Source organism: Enhydra lutris, unplaced genomic scaffold (genome assembly GCF_002288905.1).
Source record: "Enhydra lutris kenyoni isolate GAN:26980312 unplaced genomic scaffold, ASM228890v2 scaffoldscaffold12, whole genome shotgun sequence".
Lineage (NCBI taxonomy): Eukaryota > Metazoa > Chordata > Mammalia > Carnivora > Mustelidae > Enhydra > Enhydra lutris.
Window position 1 is genome coordinate 71397945 of NW_019154096.1, and position 25626 is coordinate 71423570.

A 25626-nucleotide genomic window follows, 5' to 3' on the forward strand; every position below is an offset into this window, starting at 1 on the left:
TGGGAAAAGACAGAAATAACATAATGAAGTAATATTTTCACATGGATAGAGTGCATTTTGAGCTAATTTTTTTGAAAGATGTAAGGTCTGTGTCTAGATTTAGATTTTTTTGAATTTGGTTGTCAGTTGTTACAGCATCATTTGTTGTAAAGACTGTCCTGGGTGGCTTAGTCCATTAAGTGCTTGCCTTTGGCTCAGGTCATGATCCCGGGGTCCTGGGATCAAGTCCCACATCAGGCTCTTTGCTCAGCCAGGAGCCTGTTTCTCCCTCTGCCTGTCACTTCCCCTGCTTGTGCTCTCTTTCTCTCTCTGACAAATTAATAAAATCTTAAAAAACAAAACAAAAGACTATAACTTTTTATACTTTCCACATCAAAACACATTCTCCGGATTCACCAAATATAAAAGCCAAACTTCCAAAGACATTGGTTCTTACTCTACCTGGCTACACATCCCAGGACCATATTTACTAGCAACAAAGAATATATGTTTACTAAGTATCCAACAATCAGTATCAAAGTATGTAGGTCAACCCCAAAGCCAGCTTAGTTCTATACCTGTAATAATTAAAGTCACTGTCCATTCAGTTATAAGTTCGCGCTGCAGCACACTTTTAGGGCCCCTCAGGAGTTCTGGTGATTCTGCTTTCTCATTACGTAGTATTTCCCAGTGATCGGGGGACATGGAGGCCAAGGCAGGCCCTTTGGAGGGACCATGACCAGTGTTCAGGACGTGACACCAGGCTCGGAAAAACCAGGCAAGCAAAAACAGGTCAGAGCTCGTTCTCAACCTGATTACTTCACACACGGTCAGAGTGGGACTTGCTTTCTCCATGAGCTTATGTGACAGAGACCCCAAAGGACAAAAAAGTGCTAGGGAACCATGTCAGCAAGAAAGAAGAATGGAGTAAAGAGACAAATGAAATGACATAAAATAACAGACTGGAGCCCTGGAACTTCAGGGATCAAACCAGAAGAAAGCTCCTTACACTTGGATTTTCACTAACTGGCTGGGAAGTGGTCAAGTGTCCTAGAAATTCTCTAACCTGGGGAAACGCATAAAGCAGTAAGACAAAATTAGGTGCCATTATTTTTACAGCAAACTTAAATTCAATACCCTTACTAATATTGTGACTTAGACAAATTAAGAAATTTCTTGCAAACATTTCATATTATGTACAGAAAAGAGGGAGAGAAATCTAGACTAATCTGTGGTAAAATGACTCTACCACTGCAATTATCAGTAGAGACAGAAATAAAGACCATTCTAATTAGCTCCTTAAAATCAATACTAAAATCAGTACTTATAAAAAAGAGAGAGCAATATTTGGGTCAAGATTATTTTAAATCTCTGATTATAAACAAGTATTCGCTGGTATTTTTCCCAATAAATGATATCTGAGGGGGTCAGTGACAAAATATTCCCTCGTGTCCTAAGGATCAACTGAGGTCACCCAGGAGGCACCACGGGATGGCACTTGGGAAGTAACATGCACTCGGTGACGTTGTCCCTGGTTAGAAATTTGGAAGCAAAAGGATTTTACTACCAACAATAAATAACACAACACCTGTACAACATTAAGAGTCAAATCAAATCATAATTTATCACGGTTCTAAAACGAACTCCAAAACATCTGGTTTACTCTGTCAACAATGCTTATAGATATCCATGTTGGACACAGCCTACCACCCAACCCCTGGCATTTGTCTGCTGAACCCCAAATCTGTGGTCAGGGAGTTTTCTACCTTCCTAAAAGGAGGAAGCAACACACAGCATTCAGTAAAAACAAGAAAAGTGTGAAGGAGGATTCCTGCTGTTTTTTAAAAAATGTACACCAATGCATAGAGGAAAAAAAAAGATCAGATGGAAAGCATAAAAACACTGACGTGATTACTGCCGTACAGAGAGACGATAGGGTCATTTCAATTTCTTCTTACCAGTGGTTTTATGCACTTGGATAAATCTACTACTGCTGTTCGCAGTAAACATGTTTAAAAGATAATTTAAAACAAGAAAAGCAAAATGTGTGATGAAAAGTTTTTAAAATTCTATACATATCCAACTACTAATTTGATAAGCAATCTAACAGATTTTTACTCAAAAATCAGGTGAGAAACTTCTAAAATCCTTTCTTTAGAGCCAGCAGAGGTCCTGAATTCAAAAACAAAAGACCGATTCATGAACAAAGGGATTTCTTTAGAGTTTTTCAAGTGGCTTCTGTTTGTCAGCTTCCACCCAATACATTAAAGCAGTAAATACAACAGGTTTTTACCATTCTGCAGACTTCCTAGTTAAGAAAATAACCATATAACCCAAACCTCCAAAATGTGGTGGGTGGGGGAGGGGGAGGTTGAGGGCAAGGAGGAATAGCATATCCAGAGGCTAACAATTCGGGAGAGAGGGAAATGTAATTTTTCTTACATGTGGCCCCAATGCACCTTGTAGCCAAGCTTTGTTTTACAGGGACCCGCGGTGATCGGCTGTGCCTTCTGCAGAGCAATTTAACTACTGAACAGCTGGGAGAAGAAACAAGATTTAGGGGGCCGGACGGGGGCGGGGGGAGCACCATACCGACCCTCAATGGTGTCCATATTAAGCTCTGTATTTTGTCTGAGTCAGAGTTTGGGTCACATAAGAGTAAAACTGGCCCGAGAGAAGAGAACAGTTTCTCACAGATTGGCGTTTAAATCTCAAATGACTGTGTTTCACAGCATGCCCAATACACTCCAGCGTGTAACTGCATTTTAATTTCCTAAAACCACAGGACAGAAGTCTGATTTCAAATAGTGTCTGGACTGTGATATTCAATACTGACAGAACTGTATGGTGTTCTCTGGAAAGGTGCAAAGATTCAGCATATGGAAAAGGATCTTCCTTTTGTTTGAAGCACTATTCTTGGAGAAATTTCCTCCTCTGACTTTTGTAAATGAATTCTAAACAATGACTATTAAGAGCTAAAGCTTGTGCCTTAAGAAAGGTAATTTAACAGACTACAGGAGGAGGGCATCCTACATACTCTCCACTCCCCACGGGCTCACACCATTGGAACAGACTTCAAATTTTGCCGTGAAATGCTCATTTGTGCTAACTTTGGAAAATGAACTTAGAACCTATTAACACAAATTAATCTTTACTTGAATGTCCATTCAGTGCGTGGAAAGTATTCAGCTACCTTTTCAACTTTACAGAGCAGGGACAGCCTGTGATGGCCTTAATTTCCAGGCATTATATAAAAGAAGGAAACTTTATAACAGATGAAAAAGGAAAGAAAAAGAGGAAGGTGAAACTCTGTCTTAAGTTTGGAAGTCGGAAACCAGTTCATGATCATATTACTTAGTTGGAAGGAACTTACACATTTTTGTATGTGAACGTGAAATAAAGCAATGAAGATGGTTAGCAGTTTTCACCATAAGGGAACGGCTCTGAGCCACCCTTGAGAAAATTTGTTAAAAAGGAAAAAAAATCTTTTTTGAAGGGACAGTGAATTAAGTATACGCTTTCCTCTAAACTACTTATTATTACTGCTTTTCCCTTTGAGCTTGACTCAAATACTAATTGACAAATGCAATAGGTCTGTTTTTAAGCAATACATCTGTTTGATGAGTCTGGTGTAATTTTACTTAGAAAAAAGGATAAAATTCTGATTAACAACTGAAGGTATAAGAACTGTAAAGCCATGGTTGTTCTTTGATCCTAAATACCTAGGGAACCTGGGGGTGATCCTAGGGGTCTGGCCTATGAGTCAGACATCTTCATCAGATTCTAAGCTATCACCATGGGTAAGAAGTGCCCCCTCTTGATTTTGTAACAGCTTTTCAAGGAGAGACCAAAATACAATGGGACATGAACCAATTTTTTTTTAATAAGAAGAAACCTGATTTGTCAGGAGGAAATGCACACCCTAGAACAGAAGAAATTACTGCATTTCTTTTCTTGTCCCTTTTGTCTTCCTATTTGATTTTCCCATTTATTCCCTTCCCCCCTCTGGCTTTTTCACTTCTCTTTTCTGATTTTTTTCCCCAAGTTGAGGCCATAAATGACTAGATAAAAAATATTTTATTCTTCATTGTGCATCAGGCAATCTCCTCTGGTGGGTTGGGAGGAGTCAGAACCCAGGAAGCACACAGGGGAGCACCCAGGCACTTCAGCCTGAGGAAAAACATGCATGGGGACTTGATGCAACCCACAACGAGAGCATCACAGCTCTCCCGTGAGGAACAAAGTTGTAATGGAACACAGGGAGGGTGAGGAGGGCCGTGTAGAGGGGGACTGCTGCCAACTGAGGGGGGTTTGGACAAAAGGGAGGTGAGCAGAACTGCACATTTTCTTGGAGACAGGAAATGGACTAAATAAAGGCAGATGCAGACGAAAGTCTATGGTACAGTGTAGGGGACACAGAGTGCTAATTTGCCCAGCAACCACCAACTCAGCAATAATATGGGGCTATTCTCAGCATGTTTGTCTTACTTTAATCCTCATTACAGCTCAGTAAGGTAGGTTCTATTATTATCTTAATATTGAAGGTAATGAAATTGCCTAAGGGCACACAATTTACAGGCTGCTGATGAACCAGGAAGCAAATGCAGGCAATCTGACTCCGGGGCTATACTTCCAGTGTCTGTGTCTACTACCAGTGCACAGAGCGTCCAAATGCGGAATACCAAGGAGATCAAACATGGCTAGGGCTCTACCGCACTGGAAGTGGGAGAAGGGACAGGAAAGGAGAAGCACCAGAGATGTATGAAGAAAGTCAACAAAGTATTACACACACACACACACACACACACACACACACACGAAGAGTAAGAAAGCATTTTCACAAAACCCATCCCAGCCTGTCGGCCCTCAGGAAACCCTTCCCCAACTTTATGCAATCCAACTGGTCAGTATTTCTACGTTCTTTGCCCTAGCTAAACAATCTAGTGACTAATTTCTATGCACTGTGATAGCTGTAAAGAGAAATAAATGGAAAGTGGGGTCAGCCCTCAAAGCATATAACAACTAGTAACAGAAGAAGACAGGTAGTGAGGAGCAGACGCACAGGTTTCCACATTTATCTCCAAAAGCGAGAGTGTTGTATGTGTGCACATGTGTTAGCTCCCCGTCATACACATACACACACACACACGCACGCACGCACGCACATGTACACACTCATGCACATTCTACAATAGATAAAAAGCTACCCGGACCCTATGAAGAGCCAAAGCCATACACATGGAACCTAAAAACATTGCCAACAATTTCTGGCGAGCTCTGCTCTGAACGTACCTGCTTCTGGGTCCTGGTTGAAACGGCAGTACTTGGAATTCTCAAGCAACGACAGGCACTGCTCAATGGGCACCCAAACATACGTCTCAGGACACAACAAATCAGAAGGTCTATACTGACCCTAAAGGAAAGTGAAGGAAAAAAAACCCACAGGCATTACAAACACAGTAACTTCCTGGTTACAAGACTCCACAGTTCCAGGAAAGGTTTTAATCACCAGTTTAAACAAAGTCAACCAGAAACAGCTTTCTTGTAAATACTAAGTGACTCTCCGAACTGCTTTCCCGACTCAAGAATGCAGACTGGATTCAAAAGCTCTCCAAAAGTAATGCATCACTATTTGTGACGCCTATATTGATCTGGAAGATTCAAGTTTCTACTTTCTTTTTCAAGAAATTTTAATATATGATTCTTGCTTAGCTGACTGCAGAGAATACCCAGTTTTGAAATCAAAGTGAAATGTCTTTTCACATATGACAGCATTACAATTTACATCTGGAGCAAACTCTTTTCTGAAATGGAATTTCAGGATGTTTTCATTTGTAGACTCAGTTGATAATACTCATTCCATGTTAATGTATTTAAAAGTACTGTTTTGTCGAGAAACTTACATGAACAATCTAAACTATTAAATGTAAACAAAGAGAAGTTTAAAAAACACTACAGAAATTTTAGGGAAACTTCTATCATAATAATCCTCTCAAGTTTCTTCCAAAACACCATTTTAGCAGAAATGACTTATACATTTATAACCCAATTATATACCCCAAATCTAAAACAAAGACTATACACTAGATGCTGAAGAAAAAAAATCATTTGCCTATAGGTAATGTAGTAGATAATCAACAGGGGATGGTACAAATTATGTGAAATCACTCAGTGAAAATTTTAAAAGTATCAAAGTTAATTAAAATTCCAAATATCTCTTCTCTAAAATTCTGAAATTCAAAATTTGTTACAGAGGTTAAAAATCCAGTAGTGTTTTAAACTCTGTTTCGTATAACCTGTAGTAAGAAATACACTTACATGACAACCCAGCAAACACATATGCAAATACAGAACTAGAAACAAACCTTTTACTATAAAATGTTTACCCATCTTATGTAATCTTTTATTTCCTATCCTACTCTACCTCCTTTTTTAATGATGCTCTTGAACCATAAATACTGCTTTTACAAACAGCTAGTGGGTCACAGCCTCAGAGTTTGAAAAACATGATGTGGCACAAGCCCTTTACAAAGAATACGGCCGTTACAGACCCACTACTGTTACAGACCTTTTTATCAGACAGGTACTCTGTCACCTGCCTGCTATGTGCACGTCACACTATAGGAAGCCTCACTCACTCAGATACACCCTCCCAAGCTCTCGAAGCATCCAGAAGTTCACAAGTGAACGGGGAAGAGCATACATGAAGAAAGTATATGCGAGGGGCACCTGGGTGGCTCAGTGGGTTAAAGCCTCTGCCTTCAGCTCAGGTCATGATCCCAGGGTCCTGGGATCGAGCCCCACATCGGGCTCTCTGCTCAGTGCAGAGCCTGCTTCTCTCTCTCTCTCTCTGCCTGCCTCTCTGCCTACTTGTGTTCTCTGTCTGTCAAATAAATAAATAAAATCTTTAAAAAAAAAAAAAAAAAGAAAGTATATGCGAATCAGCTCCTGCTGGAGAGGCTGGGAGAGAGGTCAAGGGGGATGCGGAGTTTTACTGGGGATTTAACAGATGACTGGAATTAAGTCTAGGGCAGGATGAAAAGGAATGAGAACAATCTAGATGAAGGGAACAGGGTAAAGGAGGACGCACAGTGGGGCCTGGTATGAGATCACCCCAAGGAACAGGAAATAGCAGGGCACTGCAGAAATGGAAAGGCAGGTTGGGACAGATTCTGTGAGGCCACAACATTCGTGTTTCGGTCTATATTCTAGATGAAATGGGAATGCTTGCTGGCTAAGAGAGAAAGCGTGACAAGAGGGAGGAGACTAGAACTCAGGTGCCTGACCCTGACCTTCCCACACTGTTCAAGGCATTGCTGATGCCTCGAGGCCCTGAGCAGGATAGGCCATCCGTAAGGGGAAGCTCCAGGGGGTCCACATACTCATCCAACATGAAAAATACTAACAGGATTCTTTAGAGATGAGCTAATAACTACGTAGGTGCAATAAAGCCTGATAGTCAATGACATCTATTTTACCAAAAGCAATGTCATTCTCTCCATTAATTCAGAAATTGTTTTATTGATGGAAAGCAGCAGCATGATGTGATGCTGACCTTGTTAACAAAGTTGAAAAACTAGCAGTCTCAAGCAATGGGTCTAAATCTTCTTTATTTTCATTTTGGGTCAGAGACCATTTTGAAATCTGCTGAGGGAAAAAGGCTGAACATAAAAGCTAAAGATATAAAACTTCTACAAGAAAAAAAGGAGTAAATTTTCTTCACCTTGGAGTACACAAAGATTTCTTAGTGCACAAAAACACATTAACCATAACAACAACAACAACAAAACAATAAAAACAACTGATGAGCTGATTTCATGAAAATTATATACTGTATTCAAAAAATTATTAAGAGAATAAATAGGCGGGTGTCTGGGTGGCTCAGCTGGTTAAGAGACTCCCTTCGGCTCAGGTCATGATCCTGGAGTCCTGGGATCGAGTCCCACATTAGGCTCTCTGCTCAGCAGGAAGTCTGCTTCTCCCTCTGGCCCTCCCCTTCTCATGCTCTCTCTCTCTCTCTCTCTCTCATTTTCTCTCAAATAAATAAAAAATGTCAAAAAAAATAAACAGGTAAGCCAAAGACTACGAGAGAATATTAACAAAACATATATTGGAAAACAGATGTGTATCCAAAACACATTAAAAAAACTTAACAACTCAAGAATAAAAAAAATACATTTCTTAAAAAAAGGCACCAAATACAGATGAATGCCTAATAAGCATCTGAAAATAAATTCAACATCAGTTATCAGAAATGCCAATTAAAACCATAACACATCACTGCACACCCACCAGAACGGCTAACATTAAAAAGACTGAATAACAAGTTCTGGCAAGGAATTGGACTATGTACGACACGGATACAGCGGGTTTACAATGGTATAACCACTTGGGAAAATACATTCTTGGACATTTATCATTTGTGAATATGTTTAGGATAAATTCCTTGAATTGGAATTGATGCGTGTAAGGGTTTTTATGTTTTACAGCACAAAACTATTTTCCATAGAAGTTGTGCCATTTTACATTCCCATTAGCAACATATGGACACAAGTGTTCATTACCCCACTTACTTCATTAGCAACAAAGCATACAATTGAAACTTTCAATCTCTGCCAATCCGAGAAATGGCAATTCACTGTGGTTTTAATTTGCATCACAAAGCTTTCCATACGTTTAAAGCAATTTGTATTTCCTTTCCCATAATGTTGGCCCACTGTTGTTAGATTTCTGGTCTTATTATTTGAAAAACTCTTTATATATTAAGGAAATTCATCCTTAGTTTGCAAAATATGTTTTACTTCCCTGGTTTATAGGTCTTTTGACTATGCCATTTCCTTTCACCAGGTGGAAATCTGGTAAGTGGTCAAATTCATCATCTTTAAAAATGGTGTCTGAGTTTTCCAATATAATTTTAAAAAGTCACTATCACTCAAATATTATAAAAACATTCACTTTTTTCCTAGTACTTTTATGGTTTCATAATTTTACATTTACATTTATGCTCCATCTGGAATTTATTTTGGAATAAGGTATAAGAAAAGGATCTAACCTAATTTCTTTCAGATGTTTACCAAGTGGCTTCAATATGTGGTTTCCCCACATATTGGTTTGGGGACTGTGGTTTCCCCCACTGATTTAAATGTCTTTCTGATAACTTACTAAATTTCCATATACATTTAGATCTCTTTCAGCGCCTCCCATTTATTTTGATATACTCACCTGTCTACTCACGTGCCAGTGCCACACGGTTTTAACCGTTGAAGCTTGATATTCTATTTTAATATCTAGCAGATCTAACCCCCCCCCAATGCTCTTCATCTACAGTATTTTCTGGCTCTTCCTGCTTAATTTTTCTAAAATTCTGTACTTAGGGGGTACCTGGCTGGCTCAGTCAGTGTGCAACTCTTGATCGCAGGGTTCTGAGTTTGAGCCCCATGATGGGTGTAGACATAACTTACATAAAATCTTTAAAAATAAATAAATAAATAAAATTCAGTACTTAATATAAAAATGTTACCATTATGAACAATGAAACAGTAATAAAAATGTTATGGTGTGTTTTGTCTACTGTGATGGCAGGACATAAAAGCAGAGAATCCCAAGAATGTTAGTAAAAAGAAAATATATGCATCATCTTAAGTTAAAAAAAAAAAAAAACAACCCAAAACATACAAATGACACCATTTTCTAACTGAAGGTAGAACTGAGTGATGACTGGCTAAGATGCACAGGTCAGTTATTGGGGGGCAGGGCAGGGCGAGGCGGTCAGGCATCATCTTAGACGTCTTTAAAGATTAAAACAGACAAATTCCCTGCAGCTATGCAAATTCATCCACAGACGCCTGAACCCAGTGCCTGGATTTAACAATGACATTGACATTAAAAAATATTCAGTCACTGAACAGGAAAAGAATCCTCACTATGTGACAGACACTAGATGCTTGGAATAAAACGATGAACAAATGAGTGCACACCTCTAGATAACTCACCATCTACCGGCAGTGACAGACATGGACAAAGATGAAATGAACATAAGAACGTAGAAAGGGGACACCTGGATGGCTCAGTCAGGTAAGCATCTGACTCCTTATTTCAGCTCAGGTCATGATCTCAGGGTCATGACATTAACCCCCACACTGGGCTCATGCACGGGGCGTGGAGCCTGCTTGAGATTCTCTCTCCCTTCAACCCACCTCTTCCCTCCCTTACCCTCAATACCTCTCTTTAAAAAAAAAGAATACAGCAAGTGTAATTGTATACAGTGGTTCGAAGTTCCTAAATTTTCACATTCTTTTTAGGTCATACTTGTTCATAGTGGGCCCGAGATTTTTTTTCTTTCTTTCTTTTTTTTTCCCCCAAAGATTTTATTTATTTGTTTGACAGAGAGAGACCACAAGTAGGCAGAGAGGCAGGCAGAGAGAGAGGGGGAGGCAGGCTCACGGCCGAGCAGAGAGCCCGATGCGGGGCTCGATCCCCGGACCCCGAGATCATGACCCGAGCCGAAGACAGAGGCTTTAACCCACTGAGCCACTCAGGCGCCCCCAGAGATTTTCTTTATAACTCCTTAAGTACACTTCATTTATTTCACTGAGAAGTCACAAATGTATACACTTTAACCTCTGCTCATCATCTAAAATCAAGTTCCAAAGACCAGCTTAAAACGTTATTTTTCTCTTGGGGTGCCTGGGTGGCTCAGATGGTTAAGCCTTCTGCTCAGGTCATGATCTCAGGGTCCTGGGATCGAGTCCCACATTGGGCTCCCAGGTCAGTGAGGAGTCTCCCTCATCTCTCCCCCAGCTAGTGCTCTGTCTCTTATCTCTCTCTCAAATGAATAAAACAAAACCAAAAAAACATTATTTTTCACCAAACTACAGGCTTATCTCAGTGCTTCGTATCAAATATTCCCTCATGCCACCAAAGAAAACAAAGGGTTTTATGAAATAAATCACTCTGAAATGTTATGTTTTCTAACATCCTAACGTTAACATTAGCTGGTTGAGTGTTAAGAGACCAAAGTGCTTACAGCTCAATTTAAAGTTGCCACCACACAAATGAAAAACACAGGGGCTTGAAATCTACCCTGCCTTTGCAGCCAATGTAAGAAAATGAGAAATGTCTGTGTTAAGAATGTAATTACTTAAGGATTTGGACATACTTTCCCATAGCCAGAAGAAAAAAATATTTAATCAACTTCTAAGTACATTCATTCATACTGGAACAATGAGGTAAAAGCAGATTATTTCTTTCCTAGGGTGCTGACTCTTTGTAAATAAGAAAATCAGAGTTACCACAAATTTCTCAAGTACTCAAAATTCTGAAAATGTAATTGGTCTGACAGGGCTTATCTCACAATTTTTTTGAGCTTTCTTGCAACTGGATGTACAATTTTAGATGAGATCCAGGTCTCCACACACCATCTCAAAACCACCACCCAACAAGGACAGCACCCCATGAAATGTTACTAAGCAAAGGCACCAGTTTCAAGAGGGGGGCTCTGGCAGAGGATGACGCAGTTCAAGATTAAGACGGCTGGGAAAGGTAAAAGCGATCTTGTAAAAAGCTTAAAATTAGAAGAGGGAATAACTATTCCTCATTATTAATTACATGTTTCTGGGGAGGGATAACCATTCCATTCAAAGTCATGAAAGGGAGATAAGTTCAGCCACCTCTGTGGTAGGTTCTGTAGCTGTTTACAAACTGTTTTGGACTGGAAAACAAGAGCAAAAACCAAAAACGAAGTGCCTCCATGTTTTCAGTCGTCAAGGAAGAGGGAGGTTCTGTTCAGAGTGCTCAGTTCGATGATTTTATTCCTTGATTTCATTTTGTTTGAGGAAAACCACTTAGACTACTTGTAAAACCCAAATTATACTTACACTCCCCACAAAAAAAGGGAGAAGAAATTAAAAAATAGTCATATTTCTGTCAACTTTACTAGGTTGTCACAGGCTGAAATTCAAGGAAATTCCAAAGTTAAATCTAAAACAGGAAGGGAAAACAACTAGCTAAATACATTTCCTGCTCTATTTCTATTAAAAATAACTGCTTCTTCCAGAAGAGGAGATCATACAATTTTGGCTTTTGGTCAATGGAATGAAGAGGAATTCCTTTCACTTGCATGCTTTAGACCATAATCTGAAGAACATTATCATACTGATCTACTTTTCTACCCTATAAAAGAATCACAAAATAAACTAGATGGAGATTAGCTTAGTTTAGCAAAATATATTAATCAAACTTCAACCTAAAAATTACATTCCTCTTGATAACCAGAGGTTAAAAATACTGTGCTTTCCTTTCTTACCAAATAAAAGTGACACAGGTATATAAAATGCATATAAACAGGGGTGAGCATCTGGAAATCCTTGATTTCACAATCATTAACAATTTCAGAAAAGATACTTTGAAATAGATCAACATTCTTTACTTTCAATGAAAACACAGCCAACAATACTAAAAATCTTTCCCTTAAGGTGTAACTATTTAGAAATCTGGATCTTTGAAGGCAAAAGCAACATTAAGTAGATGGAGGAAGGGCAAAAAATGGTTCTAGCAAGGCCCCCCAAATCTATCTTTTTTTGTGAATTTTTTTTTGTGACACAAATGACACACCATAAAATTCATCTTTTTAAAGTGTACATTTCCATTGTGTTTAGTATATTTTGTAAGGTTACTCAATCAACACGACTACCTAAAGTCCATAACATTTTTATCACTCTAAAAAAAAAAAAAAAAAAAAAAAAAAAAAAAGCCCTGTACCCATTAGCAGTCACTTCCCATGCCCTCTCCCCCAACCCCCTGGCAACCATTACATCTCCCGGCAATCCACTTTAAAATGGAGTATTTGTTTACATTGCCACACTTCCTATTAGAGGCCGAGTAAAACCCAAAACCACAACACAGCCTGCAAGGCCCTAGTGATGTGGCCCATGTTACTTTTCTGGCTTGTCCTCCAGGACTTTTTCCCTCCTCCCTCCTTCCACCCTGGCCACGCTGGCTGCACGATTGCTCCTAGAACAACACATCAAGCCTGCTCCTGCCTCAGGGCTCTGTCTTCTCTTCTGGCCTTACAGATATTCCTGGGACTCTAAGTTTTCGTGCAAATGTCACCTCAATGAAGCCCCCCTATCCCCTCTACTATTTTTCTTCCACAGGACGTGCCACCTTCTAACCCTTCTGTTAATTTACTTATATATGAGATCTATAGGAAACTCCTTGCTAGAGCACAGGGTCAGGAGTTTTAGTCTGATGTGTTCACTGACATATCCCAAACCTGCTCAGTAACCACCTGCTGGAGGAAATGTGAATGCAGGACACCGGGCCCACGCCTCTGCCACCTCCCTGTCTAGACACAGCGGAGGTCACTTTCATACACTCGTCCGGCACGTTAACACGGCACTCGGGGAGCGACCAGTGTTTGCCGAACTCATACTTATGATGCAGGCCCACCACATTTTTTCTGCATAGAGACCGTGCCCGACCTTCAGGAATGCTGGGAATTATCACTGAAGACTCGCAGTATGTGATCGTGCCAGGATCCGAAGGACTTACTGCAATTAAAAAGGAGGTTCTCATACGCAAGGTTAGAAACTACTAGTTCATGTCAACAGTTTTTTCCCCTCAAAGCTGAAAATTTTTCTTTCCTTATTTCACTGGAGTATACTTTCTTTTAAAGAAATGCACAGTTCTTCACATTAAGTTTCATTTTAGGAAAGGAGAGGGAAACATGACTTGAGAAAAGGCAGTGTCACTCTGGTGAGGATAAGAATAAGGACAACAAGCTCCCCAGGCATTTAAGAACGGTCTTCATGGGGTACTTCGGTGGCTCAGTTGGTTAAGCATCTCACTGTGGCTCAGGTCATGATCCTGAAGTCCCTGGGATCAAGTCCTACCTCGGGCTCCCTACTCAACAGAGAGCTGCTTGTCCCTCTGCCTCTTCGCCCTCCCCGTGCTGTGCTTTCTCTCAAGTAAATAAATAAATCTTAAAAAAAACAGACAAACCATAGTCTTCATGATGATTCGCTACCTCATAGGAGCTCAGTCTCAGAATAAATGACAAAAGTAATGAAAACAGTCACTCTCTCTACCGTGTGGATGAAAGAGTAAGATCATGTAATGGTAGTGATCTAATGTAATGTTTCTTGAAATGCATTAAACGTAGACACCTGATTCCCATTCTCTTCCTATACCTAGGTTTTAGAATATTTGTAATTTTTAAAAGGATTTTCAAAATAAGTTCTAAAAACCTTAAAAATCACAACTCAGTTCAACATGCACAGACTCTGCTCATCATCAAGGATGAAAGGATGGGAAGAGGCTCGTGGTACCTTCGTGATATGTTGGGGAAAGGGAGGCCGCGTACGCCAGTAACTTTCATAGCCAGGGTCAATGCAGGGACACAGGCACAAGGTCCTGTGGAAGCACAAAAGGGCTCTAACATGGATGTGATATCCGGAGGAACAAGCTGCTGGTCAAACACAAGGAAGAGACAACCAGCTCAGAAGAGGTCCCTTCCACGGCGTGTCCAAGTCTGAGGAGCACGTTTCCACGTTTGGAGAAAAAGTTAGGCAGTTACCAAAAGCACAAACAGATCCAAGACCTATATGGCCGACTCCCTCCTGAGCTCCCAAATACACGTCCATCATTATTTTACCAAATAGGAAATGAAATGGAAAATGACCGTTTCAGCTCCACGGATTAGCATGTGGTCCTACGTCTGTGGTTTGTGACACTTCAAAAATAAATGTCTCTTCAGCTTTATATTCAAAAGGTTAGGTTAAAGACCAACTCTGTCTTTTCTCCAAACAAATGCCAATTTCCATAAATTCAAATTTATTACCAGCATTTATCTTTCTTCTTAATTTAGAATGACATATTCAAAGTAACTTTCAAGTTCATGAATGGACCCCACTGTAACTTGGTATTATCTGGAGAAATATTATGAAACTGACAATTTCAAAATTACATTCTGGGTTTCTTTCATGTTATTACATCTTCTTAGATTCCTACAGAAGCATTTCTTACAACTGAATATACAACTGATCAAAAATAAAAGCTTATTACTAGCCACCCCTTTCTAAATAAATGCACAGTATTAAAAAGTCTATTCTTTGATTATAGCAAATCCAGGAGTACGCGATTTTACTAAAGAGCTCCAACATCATTTAAAAGCCTTTTTTTTTTTTTTTGGCCTTTATAAGACGACATATATGAACTCATATGCATTCAGGACTACAAATGTTTACAAATCTGACATATAAGAATTCCTTTTGAGTATTGCATTTGTCTTTGTATGAGTTTAAACAACATGCAAGTAAGAAGTTATTTCTTTAATTAACGTTAAAGGATTTAAGACTTACTTTTCTCAGAAAAAAAAAAATCAGAGAAAAGTAAAGAAATGCTTTCATATGATATTCACCCAAGTTAGCATTCTTGGCTTTTAATTGGAAACATCTGGGGATGGGCTTGGCCGATTGCAATAAAATTGAAGTTACCAATTCACACCCTGCCATTTTGAGGGTATTTTGTTTTTACAGTTTTCAAATTAAAACCAAACGGACTTTCCTTTGAACTCTGGTCCTGAAGCAAAGATCTCTGTGAGATTTCACTCTAAGAATACTTTATAAATATTTTGAAAAATATGATGGATTTTGCGCGTATTTGAGGAGAGGATAAACCAGCAGAGTTTATTTTTAAAGTTCAAGTTAAATTAAAATGTAAGAACACTAAAAAGGCAATATTATTTAAATACACACATGCAAACACACACACAGACTAAGCCCCAGCAGCACTGAACTAAGATTCACCAGACATTTAAATCTTTTTATCAGGCAAAGTTGATATCAGTATCCTACTTTTCTATGATAAATCTACTGATTTTACTAAAACCAATTGCTTAAAGAGAAGTTCTAATACTACATAAACAAAAATAGTTCGAAATAATCCATTAGAGTGGGCTGTACCTCCAGAGAAAGCAAAAAAGAACAAGGGCTTATTAAATCCAGTCTTTTCCCTGAAAGACAACACCAATGCAATCCCGTCCACAAAGTACTACAGCAGACCCCTTGCTCCCTGATTTCATTACATAAACAGAGATTGACTTTATCAGTCCCCAAGAGAGTGCTTGAGAGGTAACTCTAGCTGCTCTGTTTTCAGAAACTGTGTTTGGATTGTGCCACACTCAGTTGGCGAGGTGAGCAGAGACCAGGGAAGACAAAGGGCCTAAACATCTGAATCCATTTGTGTTCCCCAAATTCTGAAAGCCAACAGATGTACTCCATGTGCTGCTAGGCTAAGCTTTGAAAATTTAAAAATACATATTTTTTCCACTGACAAACAGAAAGTGATGGTATTCTGTGTTTCTTTAATTAAAATCCAAGGGTTCCAAGGGTTTGCAAAGGCTCTGGGACTTACTCTAAAGCTTCCTTAAGTCTGGGCTATTTATTTTACTATTAGCAAATAATAGAGAATAAAGATTCTAATTCAGTTTTAATCACAATCTTTGCTTTTATTTTGGAAACCCTGGGTTAATCTTTTTTCTTCTAGAAAATACAAAGAAAGCTTGTGAAGAAAAGATTCAGGGAGTCAACTTACAGCCCAAATTTAATTTCAAACTGAAGGGTCATAAGTTGAAAAGGATGAAGGAAAAAAGAGAATGAAAGACGAAGACAAAGAAAATAAGACAGAAATGAAAAAGTAAAACCAAAAGCTGCTTTAATTTCTGTTAAAGATTAGATATTCATATCAATATTTATGTGTGTGTGTATATTAAATCTGGCCTTCCCCATACTAGGAAGAAGTATCACTTCTAGGTGTTTGCTTTGTCAGGCTTAAGGCTCTTGTGGGAGAAGCGGTAGGGACCATCACTGGCTCTGCTCCTGCCCAAGATGGAGCCATCCTCACTTGGGGGCAATGGGGGACTCCAACTTCTGCACTGACTCTATCCATCCTCCTAGTGCCAACAGAGTAAGAACCGACTGTGTCAATGCTCCACTTAAAACCCCTTACTGGCTCTCCAATATCTATAGTAAAGCAGGATAATCCCTTCTTAAAGTAAAACAAAACAAAACAAAACAGACCTTTATAAGATACTCCTGTGAGTTTAGTTAGAGCTGATGAGAAATTACATAAGATCAAAAGCAGTACAAATTCATAAATGCTTTTAAATGAGTTTGGATTTTACTAAAGACAACAGAAGCTATGTGTTTGCACACTCACCATACTGTACTCATGTGTTTATTAGTCTGTGTGCACTATGCGTATAGACTCAGTCTGCTTGCTCCCTGGTGTGGACAGATCATGCACCCTGAGTTCAGGGCCCAAGGCCTACTATCAGCCTCCTCTCTCCCCCAGGCGCACTCACATCTAGGCACCAGGCTGAGGACTCCCTTGGTCTAAATGCCTCCTGTGGCCCTAAATGCTGCCTCTTTGTCTCCCAAGGTCTCCTCAGACTCTGTTTCCCTCATCACCAGCTACTCTCATCCTCAGGCAGAATCATCCCCCGCACTTTCTTTCCCATAAGTCAGTGGGTAATTATTAAATGCCTACTGTCTGCAAGGCTCTATGCTAAAGTCCTGGGAACACCATGGTGACAATAACTTTTCAGTTTCAGTTCTCAGTTCTCAGGGACCTTCCAGTCTAGAAAGGGAGGTGGCTTTAAGAAAATAATCATACAGAATTTATATATCATTACAAAATGTGGCAAATACTATGAAGAAAAAAACATCAGACAGTATAAAGGGAGGCCTAATTTATTTTTTTTTACCATTTTTTTTTTAAAGACTTTATTTGACAGAGAGAGAGATCACAAGTAAGCAGAGCAGAAGGCAGAAAGAGAGAGGGAAGCAGGCTCCCTGTGGAGCAGAGAGCCCAATTTGGGGCTCTATCTCAGGACCCTGAGATCATGACCTGAGCCGAAAGGCAGAGGCTTAACCCACTGAACCATCCAGGGGCCCCGGGAGGCCTAATTTAGATTGGGAGATTCAGGGTTGGTATCTTTAGTGGATATCTGGGTTTCTACAGAAGTCTTTTTTAGAAGTTAATACAATCTATTAGAGTTGTCTGTTGACAGGCTGTTTCTCTCTTACTACTGCAATCCCCCATACCTCCTTCCCCAATCTCAACTTGGGAATTTCCAGACAGCTGGGAGTACATTTCTTTGCATTCCTTGTGCCTAGACAGAATTCCTAATATGAAATGAGTTTTCAATAAATACTCACTGAATATTTATCCAATTAAATTGAATGTGTCAAATTGTATTTCTTAAAAATAGATAATTTTATTATTTTTTAAAGATATTATTTATTTGAGAAAGAGAGAGAGGGAGAACACAAGCAGGGGGAGGGGCAGAGGGAGAAGGAAAGGGAGAAGCAGACTCCCTGATGAGCAGGGAGACTGACTCAGGGCTTGATCCCAGGACCCAGGGATCAGGACCTGAGCCGAAGTCAGACACAAGCGACTGAGCCACCGAGGCGCCCCAATCAGATAATTTTAAAACTAGAAGGGCTGTAGACCTCCCTAGTTAGTATCTAGATTCATTTTAATATTTAAAAAGGGAAGGGGGACAGAAAAGCTAAGTGACTTAAGGCCAATTACTGGTAAAGCCAAGATCAGAAGCTCAATCTCCGTATTTTCTGTTAAAATTTCCAAGCTAAAAGCAGACCTAAGTATGAACACCTAAAGGGTGTCAGCAACATCCTCTGTTACCATTTATGAAAATGTGCGTAATCAGAATTATTTAGCATCTGGACCCATTAGAAATATATAACTGGCTTTACTTTTCAACATTAAGTTAATATGCTGAGTCAAACAGACGCTAAAAGCAGTTCATGACAAAGACATAGCTTTAATAAAGTCAGTAAACTGTATCTGATTGATCATGTCTCTGACTGAAGCTATTATTTTTTTCCAGTAAACATTTTTCAATGCCTGAAAACCTTAATCGTAAAAGTCTGTTTAATTACACCCCTGAGGGAAATAAGAAGTTAGCTATAACCTCATATTTATCCCAAGGGTGTGATCTTTGGTAATCATTCCTTTTTTTCTGCCTGATGGAAAATACATCACAAATGACTTAAATGCTTCTAGTTTAAGGATAACCTTTCCCCTCTCAACTGTAGCAGTAGGAGTCCTGGTAGAATTTACATCCTATCCCCTTGGAAGTCATCAGTATTCTGCGGCTCTCCAAGGCAGTACTTGGTGGAAGGTTCACATCACTGCTATGTGAAGTGCCCACACTTCAGCTAGCTCAAAACATATCTGGTCGGTATGTCTTCCTTTTCTAAATGGTCAGCTCTGTAATTATGATGAACACAGCCACTTTTAACTTAACCAGTTTTTCACAGGGTGAGCAAATGAAGTCTAGTCACAGAATTTTAGATAAATTACTGTGAATAATTTCTTCTGTTACAAACACCAAATAATCTCTGGCCGCGACCTGAGAACCCTAAGTTCTTCAATTCTTCTAAGACTTTCAGCCTAAAATATCATTTTGGTCCAAACTAACCATATTGTTAGAATAAAATTTAGAATGATAGAGCTCTCTGGGAGCATAGTAATCATCGATGTTCCTGCGAATGTTACACTTTTATCCATATTTTAGCCCATTACAAAACCATATATGCACCAAACACAAAAAATCTTGATGATGTGATAAGAATTTTTCACATTTTTACGTATCTTCTGAAGTGTTATTTAGAACTCAATTTTTAAATATATGCATATAAAGTGAAAAGTGTTCAATAGTTAAACCATTAAAATTCTTCTTCAATGACATCTCTCACTTTATACAAAAAATAGATTATCTTAAAATTTTAAGGAGCTAATCATCACCTTTCTATCAATAACAGTTTGGTGAAATCAAAACAGCATAATTATCTTGTCAGTTTACCATGTCAGAACTCTCTGGAAATAGTATAAATAAAATTAAACCTGAAATCTACAACTTCCAGATGTGGGAAAGTATAGTTTTGACAAGTTACTATTAGGCAGAGCCTGAAATTATGCTATCTGTATGGTTTTGAGCCTGCAAGTGTGGAGCACTGAGGATGTTTGGACGCTATGAATCTACAGACGGGCTGTCAGCTTCTGGTGATGCGGTATCTGGGTAATACAACGTGGGACACAGCACAGACTCTAGCAGTGATTCTTCTGTATCTTTACGAGCTCCCAGGTCTAAAGATATTTAATGTGTTTCAATACGCTGCAGTTATCCTTTCTGTTGCTCAAATTGTCCATATTTTGGCCAGTGGGAGTCAATATCAGTGGCCCCTGAGAGCTTCTGACATAATCTTCGTGGTTAACAATGACATTTGCTAACTTCATTTCATCCTCACACAGACCGTTCACTAAAGGAGTTTTTATGATCCCCACACTTCACTTTGTGTTTTTGAGCTACAGATTTGAAAAGCTATCCCTGAAAAAATTAAGCTTTCATCCAATTATTTAACTTCAGTCTTGGGGTACAGTACAGTCTCTAAGCCTCTGAGCCTCCTTCCCGTAGTAACAGTATGAAGCATTTACAAGATGACTGCAAAGAACCACACAAGACAGAATTAAATGTAAGTTTTCCAAAGCAATTTTAATAAAATATCCTTAACTGAAATTCATAGTAAAGTTTTCTAAAAGCTAAAATAAATGCACTGGGAACAAAAAGGAAACTAATTATATTTTCAGACCAAATTTGACTAAAAGAACTAAACAAATAAATGTATAATTTTTTCTTTCTATAACCACAAGTCACTAATTTTTTGTAAAGATTGTACCTACATATATAATTAATGTTCCTACTACTGAAAATCGTAATAATAACCTAGTACTATGAGCTGGGCACTACACCAACTACCCTACACGTACTACCTCATTAATCCTCACAACCAACCCATAAGGAATAGTGATTAGTATTCCCATTTTACAGAGAGACACACTGAGGCTTAGTCTGTACTTATAACAAGGCATGAAACCAAGATGTCTGTGGAGACTTGATCTTAACTCTGCTTTCTCCTGATGAAATGGTAATTAATGTTTAAATTCTATAAGGAAATATATTTTTAGTTCAACTTTCAACAGTATTTCATTAAGAAAATGCATAAATAAATTTTAAATGTTTGTAAAAAACTGGAATTTTGGAATATGTTTTTTAAAATCCTACTGTTCATAAGAAATTATGAAAAAGAAAAAGATTCTATCCCTGGGTAAAAGGTTGGGAGAAAAGTATATTCACAGTCTCTATGACCCCACAGATCACTCACAAACTGCAAAGGGGAAAATGCGGCTCCATGGCCTTGTGATGACTGACACAGCATCCATCACCTTGGTAGTAGCCTGACTATAAAGTTTTACCTGAAGAAAATTATGAAGAAATAATCACCAATTCAAATTATGAGACACTGAACTCTTCCAAAATGCCAATGGCGTGAAAGGGGATAAAAAAGCAGTTATAGTCCTAGATTAAATGACTCTTTAAAAAAATCCATAAAACTAAATGAAATCTAAAACCTTTGATAAGATTGAGGCAAAAAAATAAAGGGTATGATTGGAACAACTGGGAAATCTGAATATCAATTCCATATTTGAATATGAATATATTCACATTTGAATATATTATTTGAATGTATTATTGCAAGATTATTAAATTTCTTGAGCACGATCACAGTATATAGTTAAGTACAAGAGTATCCTTGTTCTTAGCAGACCCATGCTGAAATGCTGAGGATAAAATATCATGATCTTTGAAACTAACTTTAAAATCATTTAGCAGAAAAAATACACACGAAGTTATGTATGTATACATATAATGAGATTAATATGGCAAGATGTTGATAACTGGTTGCTCTAAGTAAAAACGTATTCTTTCAACTTTTTGGTAGGTCGGAAATTTTCAAAATTTGGCAGGGGGGAATCAGATTCAATAAATACATACTTCTCTCCACCAAGCCTCTGTGCACACTCTCACAGTGCTCTGTCTCTTTCTTCTAGAACATGCCACATTTGATCTGGCAGGATAATTTTATAAGTGTTTGTTTTGTCGAAAACCCCCTTGCAGACAGGAGCTACCTCATCAGGACCAGTAGAGTGACTCACTCACTGAAGACCCTCCATGTGCCTCATTCAAAGTGGGTCTAGGGAATGCGGGCGGAATTAAATACTTATTCCTTCTGATATTCTACCACGTGGGGGACAATAAGAGGTTTTAAACAATACTGAAAAGGACTCACAACAGAAGTATTTCATGGCTGATAAACTATACTATATAATCCCTTAAACTTAAAATCATTTAAAAACTATTAAATATCTGAAAAGCTAAATTAAAAAAAAAAAAGCGTAACCAAAAAATCAAAGAATCACCATTACAGAAGTTTAGTCTAAAAAACACTATGGAGTAACTCATGGTATTACCATAGAGTGTAAGTTTACATTTATGGAGGTAAGAATCCATTTTAAAATTTATATCCCAAGTTGGTAATATGTATTCTAGAGACAGCAGGGTCATTTTATCATTGAATTTCACATTCCAAATGGTGCTAATAACTGGGTTCTGTCATTGCAAGAGAATGGCTATTATGGGCCAGATGATGAAGATGATAGTGGTGTTAATTCAGATGCGTGTACACTGGATGAGCAGGACCGTAAAACAGAAGCAGTTACTGCATACTGTAGAGTAGCGGTCAGCAAACCATGGCCATGGGCCCAAACTGGCTTGCTGCTCATGTACCTTCTTAGGCCCACAATCTAAGAATGGTTTTTTACATTTTTAATGGTTGAAAATAAATCAAAAGAAAAATAATACTTTATGACAGATGAAAATTATATGACATCCGACTTTCAATGTCCTTAAATACGGTTTTACTAGAGCACAGCCAGCCATGCCTGTTTGTTTATGTGTTTTCTATGGCTGCTTTTGCTACAAAGGCAGACCATATGTTCTGTAAACCTAAAATATTTACTATCTGGCCCTTTATAAATACCAGAGAAAGAAATTTCAATATCCAGTAGACAATGAGGACCCATGGGTATATTTATCTTGTGATGATAATGGTGTGCTACACTTTTGTGGACTTTTTTTTTTTTTTTAAAGATTTTATTTATTTATTTGACAGAGATCACAAGTAGGCAGAGAGGCAGGCGCAGGGGAGAAGTGGGGGAAGCAGGCTCCCTGATGAGCAGAGAGCCTGACATGGGGCTCGATCCCAGGACCCTGAGATCATGACCTGAGCCGAAGGCAGAGGCTTTAACCCACTGAGCCACCCAGGCGCCCCACTGTGGACTTTTCTACATGTATAGTATGTCTCAATAAAAAGGTATCTTAAAAAAAAAAAAACCCTAATATAATGAATGGTATGAGTATATGAAAGAGATAACATTCCCACGTTTCAAAATTAAAGATATAAAATAGTGACTTTCGAAAGGTGCTGTCAGAACCAAGGTTTGCCCTGTGACAAAGAGTCCAGATTATGATGGCCAGATAACAGCAACTACAGAGATTAACCAGAGCAAGTCAGTTAAAGACTTTCGAGAAACTAAAAGCAGCCCAGGCAAACAGACAATAACAGCAGGACCCTACTCAAGTAACAGACACACTGATGTAGTTTGGGGTTTAACAGTGAGACTCCGGGATCTAGGAGGACGGGAAGAGTGAGGAGAATTAATATGGTTTTGATCTAACATTTAAATGGCAACTATGGAAGTATCTGAGTGCGAAGCCATATCCAACTACTCTCCAATCTTACTCAGACGCCAAGACTGAAGGCTTGTGAACTCTACAGCAATGCTTACTGGTTAGACCTATTTAATTACACTTGGCTTGAGTATCTTCAACTATAAATATCATAGAATAATTTATAGCAAAAGCCACCTTATCCCCAGTGACCCAGAACTAGTGGTGAATTCACTGAAAACGCCCTTACAGCGCGTATATGGGAAAATGCACACAAACGTGTGCACCCTTAATGTTTTACCGTTTACTTCACTCGTTCTTTGATTTAGGACCAATTTCTTTCTTTGGGGATGTATCATTTTGACTTTCAGTTACTGGTTCTTTAAAATACAGTCAGAACTGGGGTGACTGGATCAGTAGGTTGAGCACCCGACTCTTAATTTTGGCTCAGGTCATGATCTCAGGGTCATGAGATTGAGCCCTGTGTCAGGCTCAGCCCGCTGTCTGCTTGTCCCTCTCCCTTTGCTCATGCATGCTCTCTAAAATTAATAAAATCTTCAAAAAAAAATACAGTGAGAACTTAAGATACTTATGGAAGTGTAGAATCTTTCCAGATTTTTATGGATTTTTTTTTTTTTTACCTCAAACTCTTCTAGTTCTCTCATTTACAATGAATTTGGCAGTGACTTATGGCGCATCGTCGAGTCTACCTGAGGCATTTAAATTAAGTTTGATGCAAATACTACTTTACAACATCATTCGTCAGTTCACTTAATATGCAATTAAATTTTATCATTTCAATAACAAGTAAAATTGGCATTATGGATAAAAGTAGACATGCGTGTGTACTAAAGTGTAGTCCTCCAGCCATGAACGTGAGACTGCCATGGGCTTCACACTGCTAAGTTTTATGGAGGGAATGGACGGCATCAACAGATAAAAAGAACACATAAATAACAGATTCAAGGCACTGGGCAGGGAGAAGCATGCCAGAGCCGGGGCTCTGACAGCAGGGCACAACGCGGACCTACGCACACAGTTACAGTGTTCTTAGGTTCCGTGGGCTGAGGATGACACAGCTGAAAAGGGGCATCTGCAGAAGATTAGTGACCCTACTCAGGGGCTGTAAGGGAAAACTGGAGTAGTCAGGACGGAGCCCCTGTTGCCCTGTCAATGGTCTGAGAGGGAATAAAGCTAAAGAAGGGAGAAAATAGAACAAAATGGCAAAAGACAATGACCTTAGTTTCATATTGTTTGATGTATTCCTCATTTGTTCTGGCAGATTGTCCCCTTCAGAGAAGTACATTTTAAAAAATAGCTTTTATTTACCTTATTACAAAGAGGGCTGACATCCCTGAGCTATTCCATTTTTCTTATTATCCTCCTGAGGACTTGCAAACTAAGGCTGGGAAGTACTGAAGGAACGATAATGTCACCTGTAGCACTTCAACTTGAAATCAGATTAGCCACAAGAGATCCTAAAAGGTAGTACAAAACACACCAGCACCTAAAGAGATCCACGGAACGGTGGGAATGGGGGGATTAACTTAACATTTTATCAACTTATAAAAAGAACTAAAGGCAATCAAGTCAAGTGAATTTTTAATGTAAAAGTTCGAGAGAAACAGAAAAATTGGAATAGAAAATCAGCTGGCTTATAGAAAATCAGCTGGCTTATTTTTCCTGAAACAGAAAGTAATTTTTATTATATTCCTGTGCATGTATCTGAGTCTAACTTTAAGCAGCTTCTGGTATATGACATTCTTCTACTCTCCATGAAAGAACATTCCCCAAATGAATAGACACACAATATGGACAGGTTCCTTCCATGTAGCATGACTGTACGGAAGAACTAATTCTGTGATAATATCTCAAAAGGAAATATGCAAAAAGATGTTTGCCATGTACTACTGGAACAAAAAAGTGGAATAAACTTAAATGTACAGTGAGTAGCTCTGTAAGTTATGGCACATTATTATAACATTTATAGTCAC

At 38.8% G+C, this 25626-nt stretch overlaps 1 protein-coding gene across 7 annotated transcripts in view; it reads right to left on the reverse strand.

The window, feature by feature from the left end:
• LOC111144676 (arginyltransferase 1) overlaps nt 1–25626 on the reverse strand; it is a 160687-nt gene that overhangs the window by 32672 nt on the left and 102389 nt on the right. For all 7 annotated transcript variants that reach the window (XR_002640420.1, XR_002640419.1, XM_022499078.1 and 4 more), the window contains one exon: nt 5272–5392. Coding sequence is in view for 5 of the 7 variants with exons in the window: in XM_022499078.1 (XP_022354786.1) it covers nt 5272–5392 (121 nt within the window). In the remaining 2 variants the exon portion in view is untranslated. The remainder of the gene's footprint in view (nt 1–5271; nt 5393–25626) is intronic.